This window comes from Rattus rattus, chromosome 1 (genome assembly GCF_011064425.1).
Source record: "Rattus rattus isolate New Zealand chromosome 1, Rrattus_CSIRO_v1, whole genome shotgun sequence".
Lineage (NCBI taxonomy): Eukaryota > Metazoa > Chordata > Mammalia > Rodentia > Muridae > Rattus > Rattus rattus.
The window spans coordinates 48,080,767-48,100,347 of record NC_046154.1 but is presented as its reverse complement, the minus strand read 5'-3'; the positions used below and the strand labels follow the sequence as shown (position 1 = coordinate 48,100,347).

General features: G+C 49.8%; 1 protein-coding gene across 1 annotated transcript in view; it reads right to left on the bottom strand.

The window, feature by feature from the left end:
• Nucleotides 1-19,377, bottom strand: part of Mroh7 (maestro heat like repeat family member 7) — a 45,241-nt gene extending 25,864 nt beyond the window's left edge. The window contains exons 1-8 of the mRNA XM_032901088.1: nucleotides 19,335-19,377; nucleotides 14,105-14,139; nucleotides 11,745-12,923; nucleotides 6,695-6,759; nucleotides 3,732-3,815; nucleotides 2,465-2,544; nucleotides 2,104-2,233; nucleotides 260-355 (exon numbers count right to left, since the gene is read on the bottom strand). Coding sequence (XP_032756979.1) covers nucleotides 260-355; nucleotides 2,104-2,233; nucleotides 2,465-2,544; nucleotides 3,732-3,815; nucleotides 6,695-6,759; nucleotides 11,745-12,849 — 1,560 coding nt within the window. The 5' untranslated portion in view covers nucleotides 12,850-12,923; nucleotides 14,105-14,139; nucleotides 19,335-19,377. The remainder of the gene's footprint in view (nucleotides 1-259; nucleotides 356-2,103; nucleotides 2,234-2,464; nucleotides 2,545-3,731; nucleotides 3,816-6,694; nucleotides 6,760-11,744; nucleotides 12,924-14,104; nucleotides 14,140-19,334) is intronic.
• Between the last annotated feature and the right edge of the window lie 204 nt (nucleotides 19,378-19,581).

Genomic DNA, 19,581 nt, shown 5'->3' with positions numbered 1-19,581 from the left:
GTGCACAGATAAACTGGAAAAGAAGAAGCGAGCCTTTACCGCAGCTCAGAGGTAGAGTCCTTTCCTAGCAGGTACAAGGGTTTTTGGGTCCAATCCTCAATGCTACCCAAAAACTAAGTAAAACAACATAAAATACAGCACAGAAGCAGGGCACCGGCTTAAGATGACATCACTCTCAGGGCTCACTTCCCAGTTGTATGAAGCCATTTTCCTATTTCCCTCTCCCTTCCTCCCCCTCCCCAGCCTCCGTGCCCTGCACCTCCAGGATGCTCTTCAGCCCAGCAGGAGTGGGGTCTTCAATAAAGAGGGCATTCAGAAGTTTCTGCAAGGAATCCAAGGTCTGGTGGTAAAGTGTCTGTGGACAGGAGGAGGACAGAGCTGCTGGGAGCCCCCAGCACAACCTCCAGCCCGACACCCCGGGGTTGGGGGGTTCAAGAGGAGGATGCACTTGGACACATAAAAGCTGTTTTCTGGGCCCTCCTCTGTGCCTCACCTAATTTCTTTAGCAACAAATTGGGGATTAGTGTCCCTGGACTTCCTACCAGAGGGAGGAGAAAGAGACGCCAGGCACTCATTGCCTAACACAAGGCAGACGGGTGCCTGTAATTTGAGCATCCTCCCATCATTTTGTCTTTGAATTGTTTTTCTCATTTACCAATCCAGGAATCCTTGTCCAAGGTCACAGGGCAAGGAACAAAGAGTCCTAAAAGGCCAAGTCTCCAAAGACTGTTAAAGCTGGAGAGCTGCCAGGCCAATCAGGCTCTTCTCTCAAAGGTGTTCCGCTTCTTGGCTGAACAGTTTCTTCTAGGCCCACGTAGATCCCCGAGCTACCCTTAGGGAAGCTGTGTCCCCTCTGCCCAGATTCCTCCCCATTTGGCCATACCAGTCCTGAATTTGCCTTATAAGCACAGACAAGGCTGAGTGGTGGTTTCTATCAGCTCTGGCAAGACCCTCGTCTTTCTTATGTCCTCTCCTTAGGTGGACTTCCCAAGTCTATCCCCTTTATGATTCTACACTGGAATCTTCCCTGATTTCAGTGGCCCTTAGGGTTACACCACAACCATCAAGCAAGCCCTACGACCGCTACCTCCCACTTCCTTTCTACTGCCCAGCTTGTTAGACACCACTGCCCTCTGCTGGCAATACTTGTAACTACAAGAGGGCTGCCTGTTGCTTCCACAGCAAGGTTTCTGACCATTACCTTGGGTCCTCTCAGGGCACCAGCGTGAGAATCCAGACCCTAGAGGCTATCTGTCTGTGTGGCCCCACCCCTTCTCATTCTACAGCTCGCTTCTCAGAGGTCCTGTCTCACCCTGCAGGCTCTAGTCACATCGCTTCTTGTCATCCTGGCAGTTGGTATGGGTTCTGTACAGGTTCTCTATGCCACCCTCTTCCAGGAAACCATCTTCCCTCCACAGTGCCCCTCATCCCATACTCTCTTTGATACCCCATAATTTATGCATGCAGCACTGACTACTCCTGAGATTCTGGATTTGACTGGTTCTTTGATGGCATCCATCTCTTCCACCCTCACACTACTGCAAGACTCTCACAGGGATTTGGAGAGGAACGTGTCTAATACCTGCTGAGAGAAAGGGCAGCTGAACAGCTGGACCCCCTCTCATTCAGCCTCCCGCTTGACTTTAGCTCTCCTTGTATCTTATGCCTAAGGATCCCCTGCTCTCGTACCTCCAGGACTAACTCTGCAGAGGCTTAAAGACATTTGCCAACCCCCCTTTGAGGTTCTGTTCTCCAGGATCTGCCCAGTTTCCCCAGTCTTCTTCGATACAGCACAGTCCTCAGTACTACCCTACAATCCTGCCCACTTCCTACGGTCTTACAGCATCTGTCTATATCTCTGACACAGGACAGGGCTTACAAGTGGACAGGGCCCTCCTAAGGGGGCCATTACTGCATCATTCACTCTTCTGCTGAATAGCTATCAAGCGTCTGTTCAGACTGACCCTGGCGAGGTGAGCTGCTCCAGGCCACTCAGCCAAGGTGTAAGGGAGCTATCTATAGAAAGCCCCCACTCATCCCTGTGACTTGTCCTTTCTGAGGATGGCCCCACAGCTAAAGACCCTCCAGGAGGGTCCAACTCACCTGGATGACTTCTGCCTTGGACTCGTCTTTCTCCTGCATGGCCTGCACCGAGGGCAGTGAGAAGACGCTCCGCACACAGGTGTTCACCAGCTCTACCCTCTCCCGCACGCTCAGGATAGGCTTGGTGTGACTGGGAGAGACGGGATGCCAGGTGTGGAGTGAGGAAGGGCCCGAGGATGCAGTGTGCAGAAGAGGACACATGACTTAGGTAGGCCACCGGAGATTACACAGGGCACGCTGAGGTGTGAGCATGGGTGTGGAAGCAACAGCTCCATGGAGACTGGGCAGGGGGAGGGGGAAGGCTCGGAGTGAGCAGGCCTGTGAGAAGGGGCAAAGCTTGGAAGAGAGCAGACAGAGATACCTCAGCTGTGCCAGGATCTCCATGGCCTGCCGTCGAGCAGGACTCAAAAGGGAATCCAGCGGCTCCTCCTGAATCTTTCTCTGGATGGGGACCACAGAGACAGTGAGAGCCAGTCGTAGCTGACTTCCAGGCTCTGACAGTAGGCCATGGGGTCCTTGGCCTGGGCACACTCTCCCACGGGACAGGTAGGAGAGCCAGCTTTCTGCCCAGATCAATGTCAAGCCCAGTTCAAGACCACTGGAAACACTCTTTGCTCTGACCTGTGTCTTTCGGATAGAGAGAACAATGAGGATAATTCCCATGGTGCCCTTCTGGTGACTGACAGCTGAACCATGGAACTGACCCGAGTAAGAAGCTCCAGGCACGGCCTTGAGAGTTGTCTAATCAAATTCCTCAAATGTCCTATTTTTTTGCTTCGTATCTAATACCTACACACAGTAGAGGTTCAATGAGTGTCAGTTTTGTAAGGTAGCATGTATGGGCAGATATGTATGCAAGGTGTGTGTGTGTTCATATGCACATGTGTGCAGAGGCCAGAGGGTATCATTATTCACGAGCCTTGGTTTCTGAGGCAAGGGATCTTGCTAGGATCCAAAACTAGTCTGTTAGACTAGTCCGATTGGCCAGAGAGCCTGTCTCTGTCTTCTCAGCACTGGGATTATAAATGTGTGTCACCATGACTGTTTTTCATGTGTGTTTTGGGGTTCAAACTCAGGAACCCTCTCGTGAGGCAAACACTGCTGTTTGAGCTAGCCCCCTAACTTCTCTCTCTCTCTCTCTCTCTCTCTCTCTCTCTCTCTCTCTCTCTCTCTCTCTCTCTCTCTCAGGTTCACAAAACCGAATATAACTATGTAAGCCTCCGTGGTTGTCGGTGGGAGTCACTAAGAGGAGACTGACTGCTTTAGGAACCTTCTGAAGCTGCCATCAGGCAGGGTTTGGGGGGGGTGTCGGGTGAGGGAATAGGGAATGATAACTGTTCGCAGCTGCACAGACCACACAGTAGACTAAGCCACTGGGTTGCGTCTTCCCACAGGCAAAGACACAGGCATAAGCACACGCATTTGTAAGATGGGGAAAGTGGGGCTCAGAGGAGGGAAATAACTTGTCCATACTCCCTCTTGTCGGGTGTGGGCAGTGAGAAGTGGGTAGAACTGAGCCTCGAGTCCAAAGTGCCTGCCCTCCTGTCCCTGTCCTCTTCCCAACTCACCCCAGCTGTCACCCTCAGAACTCCACCCCAGGACCGCAGTCCCACCTACGGCTCCCGTACCATCATCATCTTCACAGTTGTCTCCTTTTCTCCCGTCACTTCCACCTCGTCCTGATTCTTCTGGTACGAGATGATGTTCTCTACCTTCAGGCCAGAGGGAAGCAGAACCACTCAGTGAGACTGCCACTGGGTCCTGCCCGTCCCCTTAGGCAGCGTATGCAGCACCCTCTAACCAACCAACACCTACAGCTCACTGAGGTAGCTCTTCCCCAGCCACCCAACCCCGGCACTGGCTCATGTCTCGGTTTGGTTCCTGTTGCTGTGATCAAACACCCCAACACAACCTGGCAGAGTGAGGCACGCCTTTAACCCCAGCACTTTGGAGGCAGAGGCAGGCGAGTTTCTGTGAATTGAATTCAGCTTGGCCTCCAGGGTGAGTTTCAGGACAGCCAGAGCTACGTAAGGAGACCCTACATAGAGGTGGAGAAGTCACAGGATGAAAGCTTTAGATTAGTGGTCACGTGACACCCGCAGTCAAGGAGCAGAGAACTAAGGATGCATGTAGTCAGGCGCTGGGTCACTTTTTCCATCCTTGGGACAGTTCAGGATCTCTTGCCTAGGGAATGGTACTACCCCACAGTGGGTGGGGATTCATGACTCAACTGATAATATCAAGACAATCCCTCACAGACTTATGCACATGACCTAGGCAATCTCTCCTTGAAACTCTCTTCCCGGGCGATTCTTGATTTTATCAAACTGACAATTAAAACGATCACAGCCCAAGGAAAGGGACATCTTTCTGCAGGGGGCGTTTGGGTGGATGAAGATTGGTGGGAAACCTTGACGGTGAGGTAGGAGGATGATGGCTCCTGGGCTCTGCATTTGGAGGAGCAGATGTGAAGGGCTACAAAGCACCTCTCCCTCACTAACCAACCAAGGGACAGAAAGGGTCCATACACCTCAACCTGAAATTCTACCATCAGTAACACTGCTTCTAAGCCTTTTAGTAAAGTCTAATCACACGAAGGGATTCTGCTACTTGAGAGAAAGAAGAGCACATTAGCCTGTGTCAATCCATTATCCCCATCATCTAAAGGAGGAAGACAAGAGCCCATAAAAAGGAATCACTTAACATTACACAGTGAAGGAAAAAACTACCTTGCTCTGATACAGAATATGGAAGGATAATGATGGCCTCAAGTTCTTTTGAATGAATCCTATCAGTGGACAAATCTCCTCCAGTTCCAGCCACCCGATTGTTGTAGAAGGAATGAATGTCTGGGTTTGTCCCAGAACACGCTTTCCCTTTTTGGAACCCAGACCTATTGCCAGAAGGAAACCCAGGCTAATCTAAGGAGGAAGGAGCCCATGCAGAGAGGGGGCCTGGCAAGAAAGGGACAATCGAGTTTCAGCCTCCAAAGTGATCTGCCTGTGCAACGTAGAACGGATGAACCACCCAGCTGAGCTCAGTCGAACTGCGGCCAGGAGAAGGTAACCCCCTGAAACCTTCCCCCTCTCCCAGCATCGACTGAGCTGAGCTGCAAGGGTTATTAATCCCAGTTCAGAAAGGCGGAAGGGGACCAACCGAGAATGATTCGCCAGAGACAGCTGCTCACGTGAGTGGACATTCAGGCTGAGTTCTGAGTAACAAGAATAAGACAGGGCTGGAGGGAGGGCTCAGTGGTTAGAGCACTGACTGCTCTTCAAGAGGTCCTGAGTTCAGTTCCCAGTAACCACGTGGTGGCTCACAACCATCTCTAATGGGATCTGATGCCCTCTTTTGGTGTGTCTGAAGACAGCTACAATATATATATATATATATATATATATATATATATATATATATATATACTGTATATATATATATACTGTATATGTATATATATATACACACACACACATATATACACACACACACACACATATATATATATATAATCTTTAAAAAAAAAGAAGAATAAGAGAAAAGGTCTATTTCTGCAGACTGGAATGTCGGCTTGCTAGTCTGTGCCTGCAGTTGGGATTAGCTCTCTGAATGGAGGCAGTCATTGCCTTCCCTATACTGGCACTGAGCTTGCATCTGACAGGTCCTCACTTCGACTCCACCAAGCCCGTTCTATAGATGAGAAGGCTGCTCCTGACTGCCGGGCTCACTCACATCCTCATTCATGACCACATCCACATTTGAGTCAAGCTCATGTCTGCCCCTACTGACCTGGCCATCTCAGCTGCGCGGCCCAGACCTGGGTTGGGCATGATTATTTATTCAGTAAAGCTATTTCTAGCCTTTCTGTACCTTCCAGAGCCCCTCCCACAAGTCCCTCCATGGTTAAATACGTTTATTCAGAACCTACTCTGTGCCAAGCACTGCTCTGCTACTAGACGGGCAAAGCTTCCCGGCTCCTGGAAGACTCTATGGGAGAGACTGCTATGAGTGGAATCTGAGATGTCCCCCACGTGCTCCTGTTTGGAATGTTCCCACCCCAGACGTGATGCTATTAGGAGAGGCTGAGGGTCCTTTAGGAGGTAGGGTCTGAATGGCAGAAATCAGTCCCTGGGGGGAGGCCTCCGGGACACGGCTCACTTCCTGCCTCACTGTCACTGCTCCCTGTTCTTCTGGATGGGCAGTTTCTTACACACACTCCCATTGCCATAAACCGGGCTGCGCCGTCCTGCCTTCTCCACTGTGATGATGTCGAAAACCCTGGGAAACCGTGAGCCCAGTTAAACCTTTCCTCCCTTAAACTGTCCCGTCGGGCATCACAGGGATGCAAACTGAATTACGGCGGAGGTGAATGGACAAGAGAAGCTGGTGAGCACTCGGGACGTCGGACAGCTCTGAGATCCCAGGAAGAAGAGCTGCAGCAGACGGGTGGACCAGGCCAGCCCAAGAAAGCAGGCTGTGGCCTGGGTAGGGTGACACAAACCTGTCGTCTCACCAGTCAGGAGGTGGAGCCAGGGGGATTGCTACAAGCTTGATGCCAGCCGGTTAGGGGGAGACCAGAGGGAGGGGAGCTTACCAGAGCCGTGTCGTTGTCATGGTCTCTCTTCTCTGACTCATTCGTCTTCACATCTTCTGAGGTTCCTGTGCACACGTCACGGATTCAGTGAGAGCGGGCAGAGAGTGTGGTGTCCTCAGAGTGCCATATTCCCAGTGCTCCTCCCCACTGGGTCCCTCCCATCCTTACTTCTCAACAGACCAGCAAAGCTTGGGAAAATGTAAATCAGCTTGTGTCACTCCGCCCCCACCCCTCCTCCACAACCCCCAAAGCCTTCGATGAAACTCCATGCCATTAGTCTTTCCTGCTGTGGTGGCCCTGCCTGGTCAGGCTCCCTGTCCATCGCCCCAGCTTTATCTCCCTTGCTCTCTCTTCTCTCCTTGGTTATGTCTACACTGGTCTCTGTCCAGTTCCAGGCGGGCTTCTGGTTGAGTGCTTTTCTCACTCCGGCTGTTGTTTCTTGCCCATTCCCTAGGGATCCCATTGTCAGGCCTCACCTTGCCTGCCATTCCTCACAGAGGCCTCTCCTGACCTCCAGGGTCAGTGAGAGAGAGCAAACATATCTTCCCGGAACACTTGTTCCTGCCCTTCAGGACTTATCCCGTCCATAGACACTACAGTGGCTGACAACTGTTTTGTCAGCTGCTTTGAGTGAAGGACCACCTACCTGTCTTTCCTGTGGGTCCCAATTGTGAGCGTTTACCCTGCCCGCTCTGCTTTTCAAAAAGGGATGGGTCTGCAACCAAAGCTTGGCCCATGGGAGTGCTGGTCCTCTAAAGTACCAAGTGACAGGACCAGTGATGGGGACTTAGCTGAGGACCACCAATAAAAGCCTTCTGTTTAAAGGGACCCTGGAGGAAAACAGATCTCTATCCACCTGGGGTCAAAGCCACCAGGATGTGGGAAGCTGGGACTCAAGGAGGATCTGGCCTGAACTTCCAGAGGCTGCTGGAGGACTGAGCCGAAGGGGAAGAGAACACAAGTGGTACAGGACATTGGCTTCTAACTGCCATCCTCTGCTGAAACCAACAGGGCTCCTGGGGAAAATGCCAGGTTCCAGGGAGGTCTGGGGTGAGCCTGGGCTATCTGGCCCCAGAAAACAAGGAAGAGAGCTCAGATGGATGGAGTATGTTGGAGGAAGATGCATGCTTACCTATAGAAAGTTCTGCTTGTAAACTAAGGAAACCGTGGGGGCTGGAGAGATGGCTCAGTGGTTAAGGATGACTGCCTTCCAGAGGTCCTGAGTTCAAATCCCAGCAACCACATGGTGGCTCACAACCATCTGTAATGGGATCTGATGCCCTCTTCTGTGTGTCTGAAGACAGCTACAGTGTACTTATATATAATAAATAAATAAATCTTTAAAAAAAAAAAAAAAAAAAAAAAAAAAAACTAAGGGAAACCGAGATCCACATAACTAATGATAGCAACTGGTTGGCAGCCTTTAAACTAGCAGACAACACAAACTCATGCATGCATTGAAAGTTCGGAGAAGCGGGATAATTATGTTTTAAAAGCTCACAAGATATTTAAAGGAAAAAGCAATGGCTATTCAGTGGAGAGCAGGAGGCAGCCTCCTTATCAGATGAAGGTGAGCATCCGGAAAGAATCAAAACCACGGAGGAGTTAGAGAAAGGGCTGAAGGAGCTGAAGGGGCTTGCAACCCCATAAGAACAATGCCAACCAACCAGAACTCCCAGGGACTCAACCACCATCCAAAGAGTACACATGGACAGGCCCATGGCTCCAGCTGCATATGTAGTAGAGGATGGCCTTGTTGGGCACCTATGGAAGGAGAAGCCCTTGGTTCTGCCGAGGCTCTATGCCCCAGTGTAGGGGAATGTCGGGGTGGGGAGGCAGGAAAGGGTGGGTGGATGGGTGGGAGAAGAAGGGGGAGGAGAAATGGGATAGGGGGGTTACGGACAGGAATAGGAAAGGGGATAACATTTGAAATGTAAATTAAAAATCCAATATATGGGGGGGGGGAATAGAGCTGACTCAAGAGAAGACTGCACTGAATGCTGGAGAAAGCCACCACTGAGTCCTTTGGAGCCCAGACTATTCCATCAAGAGCTCCGGAGGCTGACATAGAACTGTATGATTTGGTATTTGGCCCATTGGTCTTTGGTCCTGCTCTGGTCTGATCTTTTCCTGCCATTCACCTTCTCTGTAGAGTGGGAGCAGTTACTTTGTGCCACTGTGTATTCGAACTCGTCTGTACCTTTATAGAAGGTCACCGTTAAGGCACTGGCTCTAGTATCAGAAGACTTTGGACTTTTAAATGATATTGAAACTGTTAAAGCCCGTGTAGACTTTTGAAGTTGGAATGGACTCGCTCTGTCTGACGAGATGGCCATGAGTCTACAGGGACAAAGCACAGACAGACATTGCCTAACAGATATAATTAGGTGTAAAACTGATAAGGTGTAAACTTGGGATAGTTTATACTGTCAACTTGACAGAACCCTCGGTCACTAAAGACACAGCTTCTGGGCACGTTTGTGAGGGATTATTGGATTGCGTTAGCTGAGGTGGGAGGACCCCCACTAGATGTTTGCAGAACTATGACGGAACTCGGTTAGGGCTCCAGACTGACTAAAAGGAAAGCAAGCCGAGGGTAATAATTTATCACCCTTTGTGCCCCCTTTTCTCCAGCATTGAGGACTGAATCTATTCCTGCCCTGGAGGATGTTCTACTAGTCTCAACTCTGCTTCTTGCCTGTGGATGCAGTATGACCTCAAGCCTCTGACCACTGGGACTTCCTCCCTTTCTCTGATAAACTGTACCCTTGAACAAACTTGTGTTCTGTTAGTCACATTTGCCAGGGATTTTGTTGAAACAACAAGACCCTCTTAAAACTTGTGCATCCTCTTAATGAGTCCTCTGAAGCGGTGATAGGAAAGGCAACCTTGGTTATATGAACAAGCAGACTGGGGTAGAGGACTAGCCTGGTGTGTGTGTGTGTGTATGTGTGTGTATGTGTGTATGCATGTGTGTGTGTGTGTGTGTGTGTGTGTGTGCGCGTGCGTGTGCATGTGTGTGTCTATGTACCTCATGTGTCTGTCAGGTTTTGAGGTCTGTGACACTAGCATTTTCCTTTTTCTAGGCTTGGCAGTTTGTTGACTCCTTTGAAAACATTTAATCGGTTCTTTTGATTAACACAGAAGCATTTAGGAAATTAAGTTTACTATTATTAAACTTGAGGAAATTATTAAAATTTACAAAGTGTTAGCAAAACTTTTTAAAATAAATTCACTTTTCAGAGTTAAAAAAAAATCAAGACCATGAGCCGCCAGAGGTGTCCCAGTGAGAAAAGCCAATGTGTCACACGGCCATTTCTACCAAATGACCTGGCCCAGGACCAGCATCTTAGGAGGAGCTAGCCACGACCCTACATGCATCGAGGAAATGAACGGCAGGGTAGACCAGGGAGATGGGGCAGGCCAGACAGGATCTCGAGACTCTGAACTGGAACATGGGCTAAGTACGGGAGAGTGGCCACTTCAGTAAGGTGTGAGAATTCAGCGGAGCGACATAACATCAATGCCTTGTTTACGGTCTTCACGTCGTGTGCTTTTTGGTAAGAAACGTGCTGAACATTTAGGGGTGATGGGCGTCATTTGGCAGCTTACAAACAAGTGATTCAAAAAGAAAGATTTTAATGTGTCTTCAACTGTTCTGTAAGCTTTCAAAAAATCGTTTTAAACACATTAAGGGGCTGGAGATGGCTTCATGGATAGAGCACTTGCTGGGTTCAGATCCCTAGCACATGCATACAAGGAGACTAAGGTGGCCTGCCAGTAACCTCAGCCTCAGCTGGTAGAAGGGGATTCCTGGCCACATAGGCAATGTGTTCAACTTAGAAACCCTGAACTTGCTATATAACGCAGGCAGGCCACACACTCCTGCTCTCTCCACCTTTACCTCTTAAGTGCCAAGATCACGGCCTTGGACCATGAGGCCTAGAAGTCAATTTCTTCGAATCACAATATGGGGTTTGGGGAGATAGCTTAGTCAGTAAAGCGCTCATCGTACAACCATGAGGACCTGGGTTCAATCGTCAGGACCATGTAAAAAGTCGATATGGTAGTCTGTGTGTGTAATCTCAGTGCTGGGGAGTCAGAAACAGGTCAATCCCTGGAGCTGCCTAGCCAGCCAGCCCCTAGCCTACTCAGTGAGCTCCGGGCCAAGGGACCCTGGTGGTCTCAAAACACAAGGTGAATGGCTCATAAGGAGAGACCCCTGAGGTTGACCTCTGTACACACACACGCACACACACATCACATCACAATATGGCATTGGTGCAGAAACATAAAAAATTATTGATTACTCCAGATGTGGTGGCCACACCTGTAATCGCTCCACTTGAAATGTGGAGACAGGAGAATCGGGAGCTCAGGTTCATCCTCCAGAATGTAGCAAGTTTCAGGCCAGCCTGGGCTACATGTGACCCTGTCTCCATAAAATATGAGAGAACTGAGAGAACTACCAACTGCGAGATTGTACAGCACAGACCTCCTGCATATCAGCAGGGAGCTGTAGGCTCTGAGGCCAGGGCCTGAGCAGACTCCTCAAATCTCTACACAGGCGACAGAGCAGAGCCCAGAGTCTCCCTGCTCCTCTGGTCAAACTTTAGCCTAGGAGTAAGGGTTGACATTTATAAAGAAAATGGAAGACATTTTAAATGGGGCATATGACCAGTGAGTGGGCTCAGGATTTGGATAGACTGGAAGGACCATTGCCCAGTGGCACACATGTTTGATCCCAGCACTGAGGTGACAGAAGCCGAGCATCTCTATGAGTTCCAGGTCACTCAGAGCTACACAGTGAGACCTTGTCCAAAAAAAAAAAAAAAAGGATTATCATATTACAGTTAAAGAAATTGACACCCAAGAAGTCTGAGTAACTCCCAAGTCATGCAGTTGGCCAAGATGCTGGCTAGAGGGCATGGTGATTACCACTGTGCTATAACAGCCAGAGGCTCCCTTCTTATTCCTCTCCACTGCCCTCCCCACACTCACATGGTTCTGAATTATAGTCCTTCAAGGCTACCTCCTTTTCCTTACTCACCCTCAGGGGGGCTTCGGAAAGCTGTGACACCCTGCAGGCTGTCCCACTTTCCCAGATTTTCCTCCAGGGGCATGGTGCGGATGCTGTTGTCCTCAGAATAATCCCGATGGCTGCTTAGGGTCAGGGTGGAGGTGTCAGTCACCACGAAGCTGGAGTCCATGCTCAGAGACTCAGAGCCCATGATCAGTGTCATGCAGGAAGATGGAGAGAGGGTGGAGTTGGGTACTTGGGCACTGGAGTGCAGGCTGAGACCTTCGCTGGATCCAGGAATCAGGCTGACATGTGAAGCATGGGTGACTGTCACATTTAAGCCAGACCTGGGTTGGCTGTTGGAAGTCACATTGACGGACCCCTTGGAACCTGTGTTCCAGGACGCACTCAAGGCTTCTTTAGAAACAGATGCAAAAATAGTGTGTGAAGTCAACGTGATGGCCTCATTTGAGTTTTGAGCTCTGCCCAAGTTCACCTTGGAGATGTTCCCAGAGTGCACACGATCCAAAGACGTGTTAGAGGGGAGAAGAAGAGGCGTCTGTGAGTTCTGCCTGGAGATAGTGTGACTCCGGACCAAGGCTTCTCTGGAAAGAGCCCTGATATATAGGTTTGGCTCAGGCCTGGAAGGATTAGAGTTACTCTGACCCAAACCAAAAACCTTGCTTGAGAAGGACTTGGGGACATCCTCAGACAATGGCTTAATAGAATTCTCTGGACTCAAAACAGTGGCCTGGGTAGAGCTGAGGCTTGGAACTGGTTGTGAGTCTGGGCAGAGAGTGCCTGCCAAGTTGGGCTTGGGGGTGTGGTCCAAACTCTGGTCATCAGTGTCTGCAGTGTTGATCTGGATGGAGGATGGGGTCACAGCTCCACTGGCATTGGGGCTGGAGATGTCATTAGGCACTGGGCCAGAGACTCCCTCTGGGTCAGGACTTAGGGCTGGATGAAGGGCTGCAGTGAGAGCCACGCCATGTGCTGGGAGAGGAGCAAGGGTCAGGTCTGGGGCGGGCCTAGGTGTGGTGTTGGACATTATTCCTGGAACCTCACAGGAGTTAGGACTTGGTGTCTTCTCGGGGTCTTCATGGAGAATGAGACTAGTACCCCGACTCAGGGCCATGTCCAGTCTGGAGGCCTCTCAAGGCCACTGTCCCTTTTCTCCAGCTGCTGACTGTGGGGCTCCCTGTAGCACTCCTGAGAGAGAAAATGAACACAGCCTGCTAGCACCTGTCCTGTGCCTGTCATAGATGAGGGCCTCTCCAGTCCCCTCCCTCTCTCTTCGTTCCCTGGCGTGGACCACCTACCACATCCTGCCCCCCACCACCTCATGTCCTGAACACATGCATGGCCTGTGGCTTGGTACCTCCCGCTATCCCTTGCCAAGCTCAGCTCTCCTACCATAATTCTTACCCCTTCATACTAATGACTGACTGAGCCCTGTCAGAGACAAGCTCTCGGTGTCAAAAGCTGCAGTTATTCTAGCCAGACATGGTGGTTCCTACCTATAACCCCAGCATTTGGGAGGCTGAAGCAGGAGGATAGTCTAAGGCCAGCCTGGGCTATCAGTGTGATCCCATCTCCAAAAGTGTAAGTGAGAACAGAACATAAGGAAGGGGAAGAGAGGGGCAAACGGAGAGAATGGGAAGAGAAAGAACGAGGTGAGAGGAGGAGGGAACTATGGGTATCCTGGATTCTGGAGCATCTCTAACTCCCAGATAGTGCCAAGCACACAAGCTGGTCACAATAAACGGGCCAATGAGCAATCTCCCCCGCTTACAGGTTGAATGAGAATAAGAAACTTTGTTATGGGGGAGTTGGAGAGATAGTTCCAGGACTACTCTTCCAGAGGTCCTGAGTTCAATTCCCAGCAACCACATGGTGGCTCACACCCATCTGTAATGAGATCTGGTGCCCTCTTCTGGTGTGTCTGAAGACGGTTACAGTGTACTCATATAAGTAAAAATTAGGGGGTTGGGGATTTAGCTCAGTGGTAGAGCTCTTGCCTAGGAAGTGCAAGGCCCTGGGTTTGGTCCTCAGCTCTGAGGGGAAAAAAAGTAAAAATTAAATCAGAAAAAAAAAAAAAAACCCTTCAGTATGGGTTATCTGATTCTCAGCCAACCTCATGTGACCTCAGTACCGACAAGGATCCCTGAGTCTTGGGACAAATCCATAAGTAAACCATTCTGCATGTGATCACAGCCTAGAGTCTCAAAAGCAGAACATCCATCCTACAACCTGGCAAGAGAACGTGCAACAGTCAGGAAAACGGAACCTACTTGCCCACCAATCTAACTGTGGGTGAATTCCCCAATCTCCTGGCATCTGATCCCACCTCCCGGCCACCCTCCCCCATAGGATCTGTAAGAGCAGCTCACCAGACAGCATGGTGTTCTTAAGCAGGAGTGGGCCCCTAGAAAGGCATAAAAAAAAAGAAATCCTGTCAGGGCAAGAGAGACTAAGACCATCTCTATGCCACCCACCCACTGGCTAAACTATGGCTTCCTATTGTCCTTAGAACAGAGTCCCCAGTTGTTAGCACCTAAAGGGGTCCTCTGTATCACCCTGCAGGGCCCTCCTTAAAAACCCTCCTCATCTCCCACTCCACCACTGCAGGTCTGGGTCTCTCACAGGCTGGGCTCCTCTCTTCCATTTCCCCACCCCATCTACCACTTAAATCTTGAAGGTTCCCTAAACAGGTGGGGGCTGCCTGTCAGCGCTCAGACCATCCCGCTGGCTTCTCCTCTCCTAGCACACACATCTTGGCTTCCCTACCAGGCAAGACACTCGATGCCCACAAGCACCATCTCTGCCTTGCTCACTGCTGGCTTCTGTGGTGTCTGGCATAGCGCCTGCACACAGAGAGCACGCGATCCAGCTTGAGTTCTCAGTTTGCCTTCTTCAACGTTGCTGCACTCGTCCACTCCTTCACTAGCTCCCTTTCTTCCCCATTCACTTCTTATTCACTCACATACTGGCTCCTGGATCATTTGTTCATTCCACCAACCTGTGTCTAAATGGCTTGGCTTTGGAAGGGCCATATACACCTGATGTCATGCGGTCCCAAGTTAACAGATCAGCTCCTCTTACTAGTGTGAGCGAATGGTTTGGGCAGGAGGCTTTTCCCCAGCAGCCCCGTGCCCTTCAATAGTTCCCTGTCTTGTAGAGACCTTATGGTTTCTGGCAGGGCGTGTGAGCCTGCAGAAGGCTTTCTTTTATTAAAAGGAATATTTCTATTCCCCTTTGCTAAAAGCTGTGACAGTCAGGACCTTGGTGCCAGGGGGAGCCATGTTAACTCCTTTCAATGTCAGTCTGATGCCTGCAAAGCAGGAAGAATAGCCTTACCGTTGCCTCCAAAATCTGTTTCACCTGTAACCAAGGAGTTGAAAACGTTTGGGCTCCTGGATGTTAAGTCCCTTGCCAAAGCCCTGGTCTTGATTTTGTACTTATAACTTTTCCTCCTTTTACTTGATGAGAGACCTACACTTCGCTCGGCACCTTTTTTTTCTATCTCATAATCACATTGCACGTGAGTGCGTGCGTGCATGTGTGTGTGTGTGTGTGTGTGTGTGTGTGTGTGTGTGTGCACGCGAATGCATGTGCACACCATAGTTATCAAAGGGAGGCATTTTTGACCTGGAGTAATACAGACTAGTATGACCTGTAAGGCAGTAAGTAGGACCTGGGCCCAGCAGACAGACAGTCTCAAGCCTGGCTTTCCCTCCCTTTTCCAAAGACCAGGTTGACAGGACAGATCAACGCTCACTGACATATTTCTACTCCCTCAGCCCTCCTCTTCCATCCTGCCACAGGAAAACACGTCTTCAGAGAGTCCTGAGAGTGTAAGGCTTGCCCTCCACTACACTGAATTGCTCATCGAGAGGAGCGGAGGGAAACAGGGTGTGATGCCCATGCCTTTAATCCTGGCATCTGGGAAGCAAAGGCAGGCGGTCTCAGTGAGTTCCAGGCCAGCCTGGTCTACATAAGCAAGTTCCAGGCCAGTCACAAGCATCTTAGAGAAACCCCTCCTCAAAAACATCTGGGCAGCAGCGGGGAGAGGGGGTGTGCGGGGAGGGGGAGGACAGCAGTGCTAGAGACACAGCTCAGCAGTCAAGAGACTGACTGGATATCTTCCAAAGGGTTGATTCTCAGTGCCCTCATGGCGGCTCAGAACCATCTCTAACTCCAGTTCCAGATGATCGGACACCCTCCTCTGGCCTCGATACAAACTTCACACACTTCACACACACACGGTACAAACAAAATTCAGGCAACACATCCATTTGCGTAAAATATTTTTTAAATTAGTCTTTAACAGAAAGAGGAGCAGAGACAGTCACACATCTGTAATCCCAGCACTTGAGAGGTGCAGAGGCAGAAGATTGGACTTCAAAGCCAGTATGGGCTACACAAGACCTTGCTTTACAAAAAGAAATGTGGTGTTTGTTTCACGTGCATATTTTGATGAGTTTGGATATATTCATGTGTATGCAACACCAGCACCACAACCAAAGTCCTAACGTAGCCTTCCAGAATGTTCCTGTTTCAGCGATCTCTATATGAGTGTGCTACTGTGTGTGCGTGAGAGAGAGAACGTTTAATAAAAAGCTGGGCACGTTAGGGCACACCCGTAATCCCAGAACTAGTTGACCGAGGTAGAATGATCAACTTGAGTTCAAAGCCAACCTGTAATACCCAGTGAGTCCCTAGATAGGCTGGGCTACATCGAGAGACCTTGTCTAAAAACAAACAAAACTTCGTCTAAGATCTAGCTTCTTAGAGCTTGGAGTACTGGCACAGCACTGTGATTCCCATGCTCAGGAGGAAGAGAACAGAAGATCACAAGTTCAAGGCCACATTGGGCTACTAAGACCTGGTTGCAAACAACAACAAAGTCGGGCGTGGTGGCCCACACCTATACTTGGAAGGCAAAAGTAGAAGTACTGTGAGTTCGAGTCCAGCCTGAGCTACATAATGTGTTCCAGGCTACCCTATGATAGAGAGTATGACCCTATCTCAAAAAAATAAATAAAATAAAATACACTGTGCATCTCCTTCGCCTGTGCTCTTCCAGTATCACTGAAACACATCTTCTAGTGTCTCCCACTTCTTCCTTCCCAGTAACCAAATTTGAAAAGTTTGTCTGATGAAGTCAGTAGTCCATAGAGACAGAAGACAGAATCCTGAACCCAAGGACAAATCCCTAAGACCTGCTTAATCCATGAAGGCGTGGTGGTGCAGGCCTGTATGCCAGCGCTGAACCAGAGGGGCCAGATTGTCACCCTCTGATACACAGCAAGTTCCTGGATTACATAACTCAAACAAACAAACAAACAAACAAGCAAACAAATGTCTGCGAACTGGAGCAGTGGCTGGACAATTAAGAGCACTGACTGTTGTTCAGAGGATCCATATTTGCTTCCCAGCACCACGTGACCACAACCATCTGTAACTCCAACCCTAGAAGCTCCGACTCCCTCATCCTCCATGGGCATGCAGGTCAAACATACACACATACAAAGTAAAAACAATGTGCCGGTCACGGTGGTGCACACCCAGCACTCAGGAGACAGAGGCAGTCAGATCTCAGTGCGTTTGGGGCCAGCCTTCTCTACCTAGAGAGCTCCAGACCAGCTAGAACTAAATAGTGAGACCATTTCCCAATAAACAATAATCTATAAGAAATATAAAAAATCCACTTAAATAAGCCACAGAGGAAACAGCAGACTCTTGAGGTTAATAACAAGTGTCTAGCACTCTACACTCAGGAGTCCCAGGAGGAGAAAGGACATTGAAAAGTATTTCAAGTAATAATGGCTGAAAATATTCCAAGTAGACAACACAGGCATCTAGACTCATAAAGAGGGAGCAAACCTGGGACAGGCCTAAAGAAGTCCATGCCCAAAATACTAAAGACAACAGCCAAAGGAAAGTTACTGCTTTCTTATTTTTTATGTTTGTTTAGTTGGTTTGATTTTTTTTTTTTATTTTGAGACAGGGTTTCACAATGCAAGCCAGGCTGCCTTTAAAACTATGTAGCTTAGATTGTCCTTGAACAGGCTATCCCCCTGCCTGAGCACCTGAGAGTTGAGATTGAAAGTATGCATCACCAAGCCCGGCCACCATTAAAAAGGAAATACCTTGACAGTATTATTACCTATGGGTGCACAGCAATTTGACGGCAGGGAGGAGTCTGCACATGGGTCTCTGGGTTTCTTTTAGCAGGGCCTTGAGAACACAGGAGATTCCACCTCTCCAGCACCCATCCAGCCCCTGTCCTGGCCTTAAACCCACTTGTCAGCCATTCTCAACTTCTCTGGTGTCTCAGTGTGTTGGCTTCTCTCTTGCCACAGAACCTTTCAATGTCTTTCTCCTTCCCACGAGGTCCCCCCAGCTCCCCACTTCACCTTCAAGCCCTTCATCTGCCTCCAGCCTAACACAGCCACATTTTAGACCAGCTCGATGCCTCCCTCCCCCAGAAAATCCTCCTGAGATCCCAAGTGCTACTGAGGAACCTTCTTCTGTGACCAATCCCTCTATGGAGGTGGATCTCTGTTTTCTAAGTCTCCATCCTAGAAAATGAACCGGTTGTCCATCTTGTTACTCCTGGTTTTTCCGTAACACAACACGGTGCCTGGCACAGAGAGGTCTTCAGAAACCATTCAGATGAATGGATGGATGGATGGATCAGGAGATGGATGGATGGATGGATGGATGGATGGATGGATGGATGGATGGATGGATGGATGGATGGATGGATGGATGGATGGATGGATGGATGGATGGATGGATGGATGGATGGATGGATGGATGGATGGATGGATGGATGGATGGATGGATGGATGGATGAATGGATGGATGGGTGGATGGATGAATGGATGGATGGATGGATGAATGGATGGATGGATGAATGGATGGATGAATGGATGGATGGATGGATGGATGGATGGATGAATGAATGGATGGATGAATGGATGGATGAATGAAAGGATGGATGGATGGATGGATGAATGCCCTCATTTACCTGCACACTGAGACTGTTCAGGGAGCTGGTGATTTGTGTAAGTACCCAGCAAGTGGCTTCTCAACCCTCACTCACCAGCCCCATCCTGACAGTACCACAGAGATTTTTAGGGACCCCTCAGTGGGAACAGCACCTTCTTGATTATCATTTCCTCGGCCACTCAGGACACACCCTGCCTTCCACAAACGTCCATCCACACCCCCATCCTTCGAAGCCTGGGCAAGTGAAGGGGGCGCTCTGGTCCCGGGCCCTCTGCACCCTCACCCCACCCCTGGTCTGTGGCGCCCCCTCTGGTTCTTCCTAGTCTGCCCCTCACCTTCTCTACTCTCCCGCGCTCCGCTCTCAAGACAAATAGCTTTCTGTGAGCCTTGAGCTGCTGGTGTGTTACCTCCACCTGGGGCATCCACATGGCAACAGAAAATTCAACTTTAATCCAAAGGTGTGGAGTAAGAACTGTGGAATTAGAGCCAGACGGGGAGACTTTTACCTAGCAGGGGCTTGGGGTCTAGGTAGTGACTGCCTTGTGGAGGCTGGGAAGGCTGGCCCTACCCTTGGTACTGTCCCAAAGCCACCCTTCAACTTACCTGGGCTCCCCCCAGCCCAGGCTGGGCTTATAGTCTTTGTGAGGTCACCATGATCCGGAAGTCCCCCAGCCAATAAGACTCCTGCTCCTGCCCACACAATGCAGAGGAACAAAGGAATCTTTAAAAAGAGAAATGTGTCTTCAGAGCTCCCCAATTACACTTAGACAGGACCTGACTCAAATGAAAGCTGCTTCTCGGGGTTGGGGGGGCTTCAAAGAACCCCAGGACAGCTCCCGTGACCTTATAC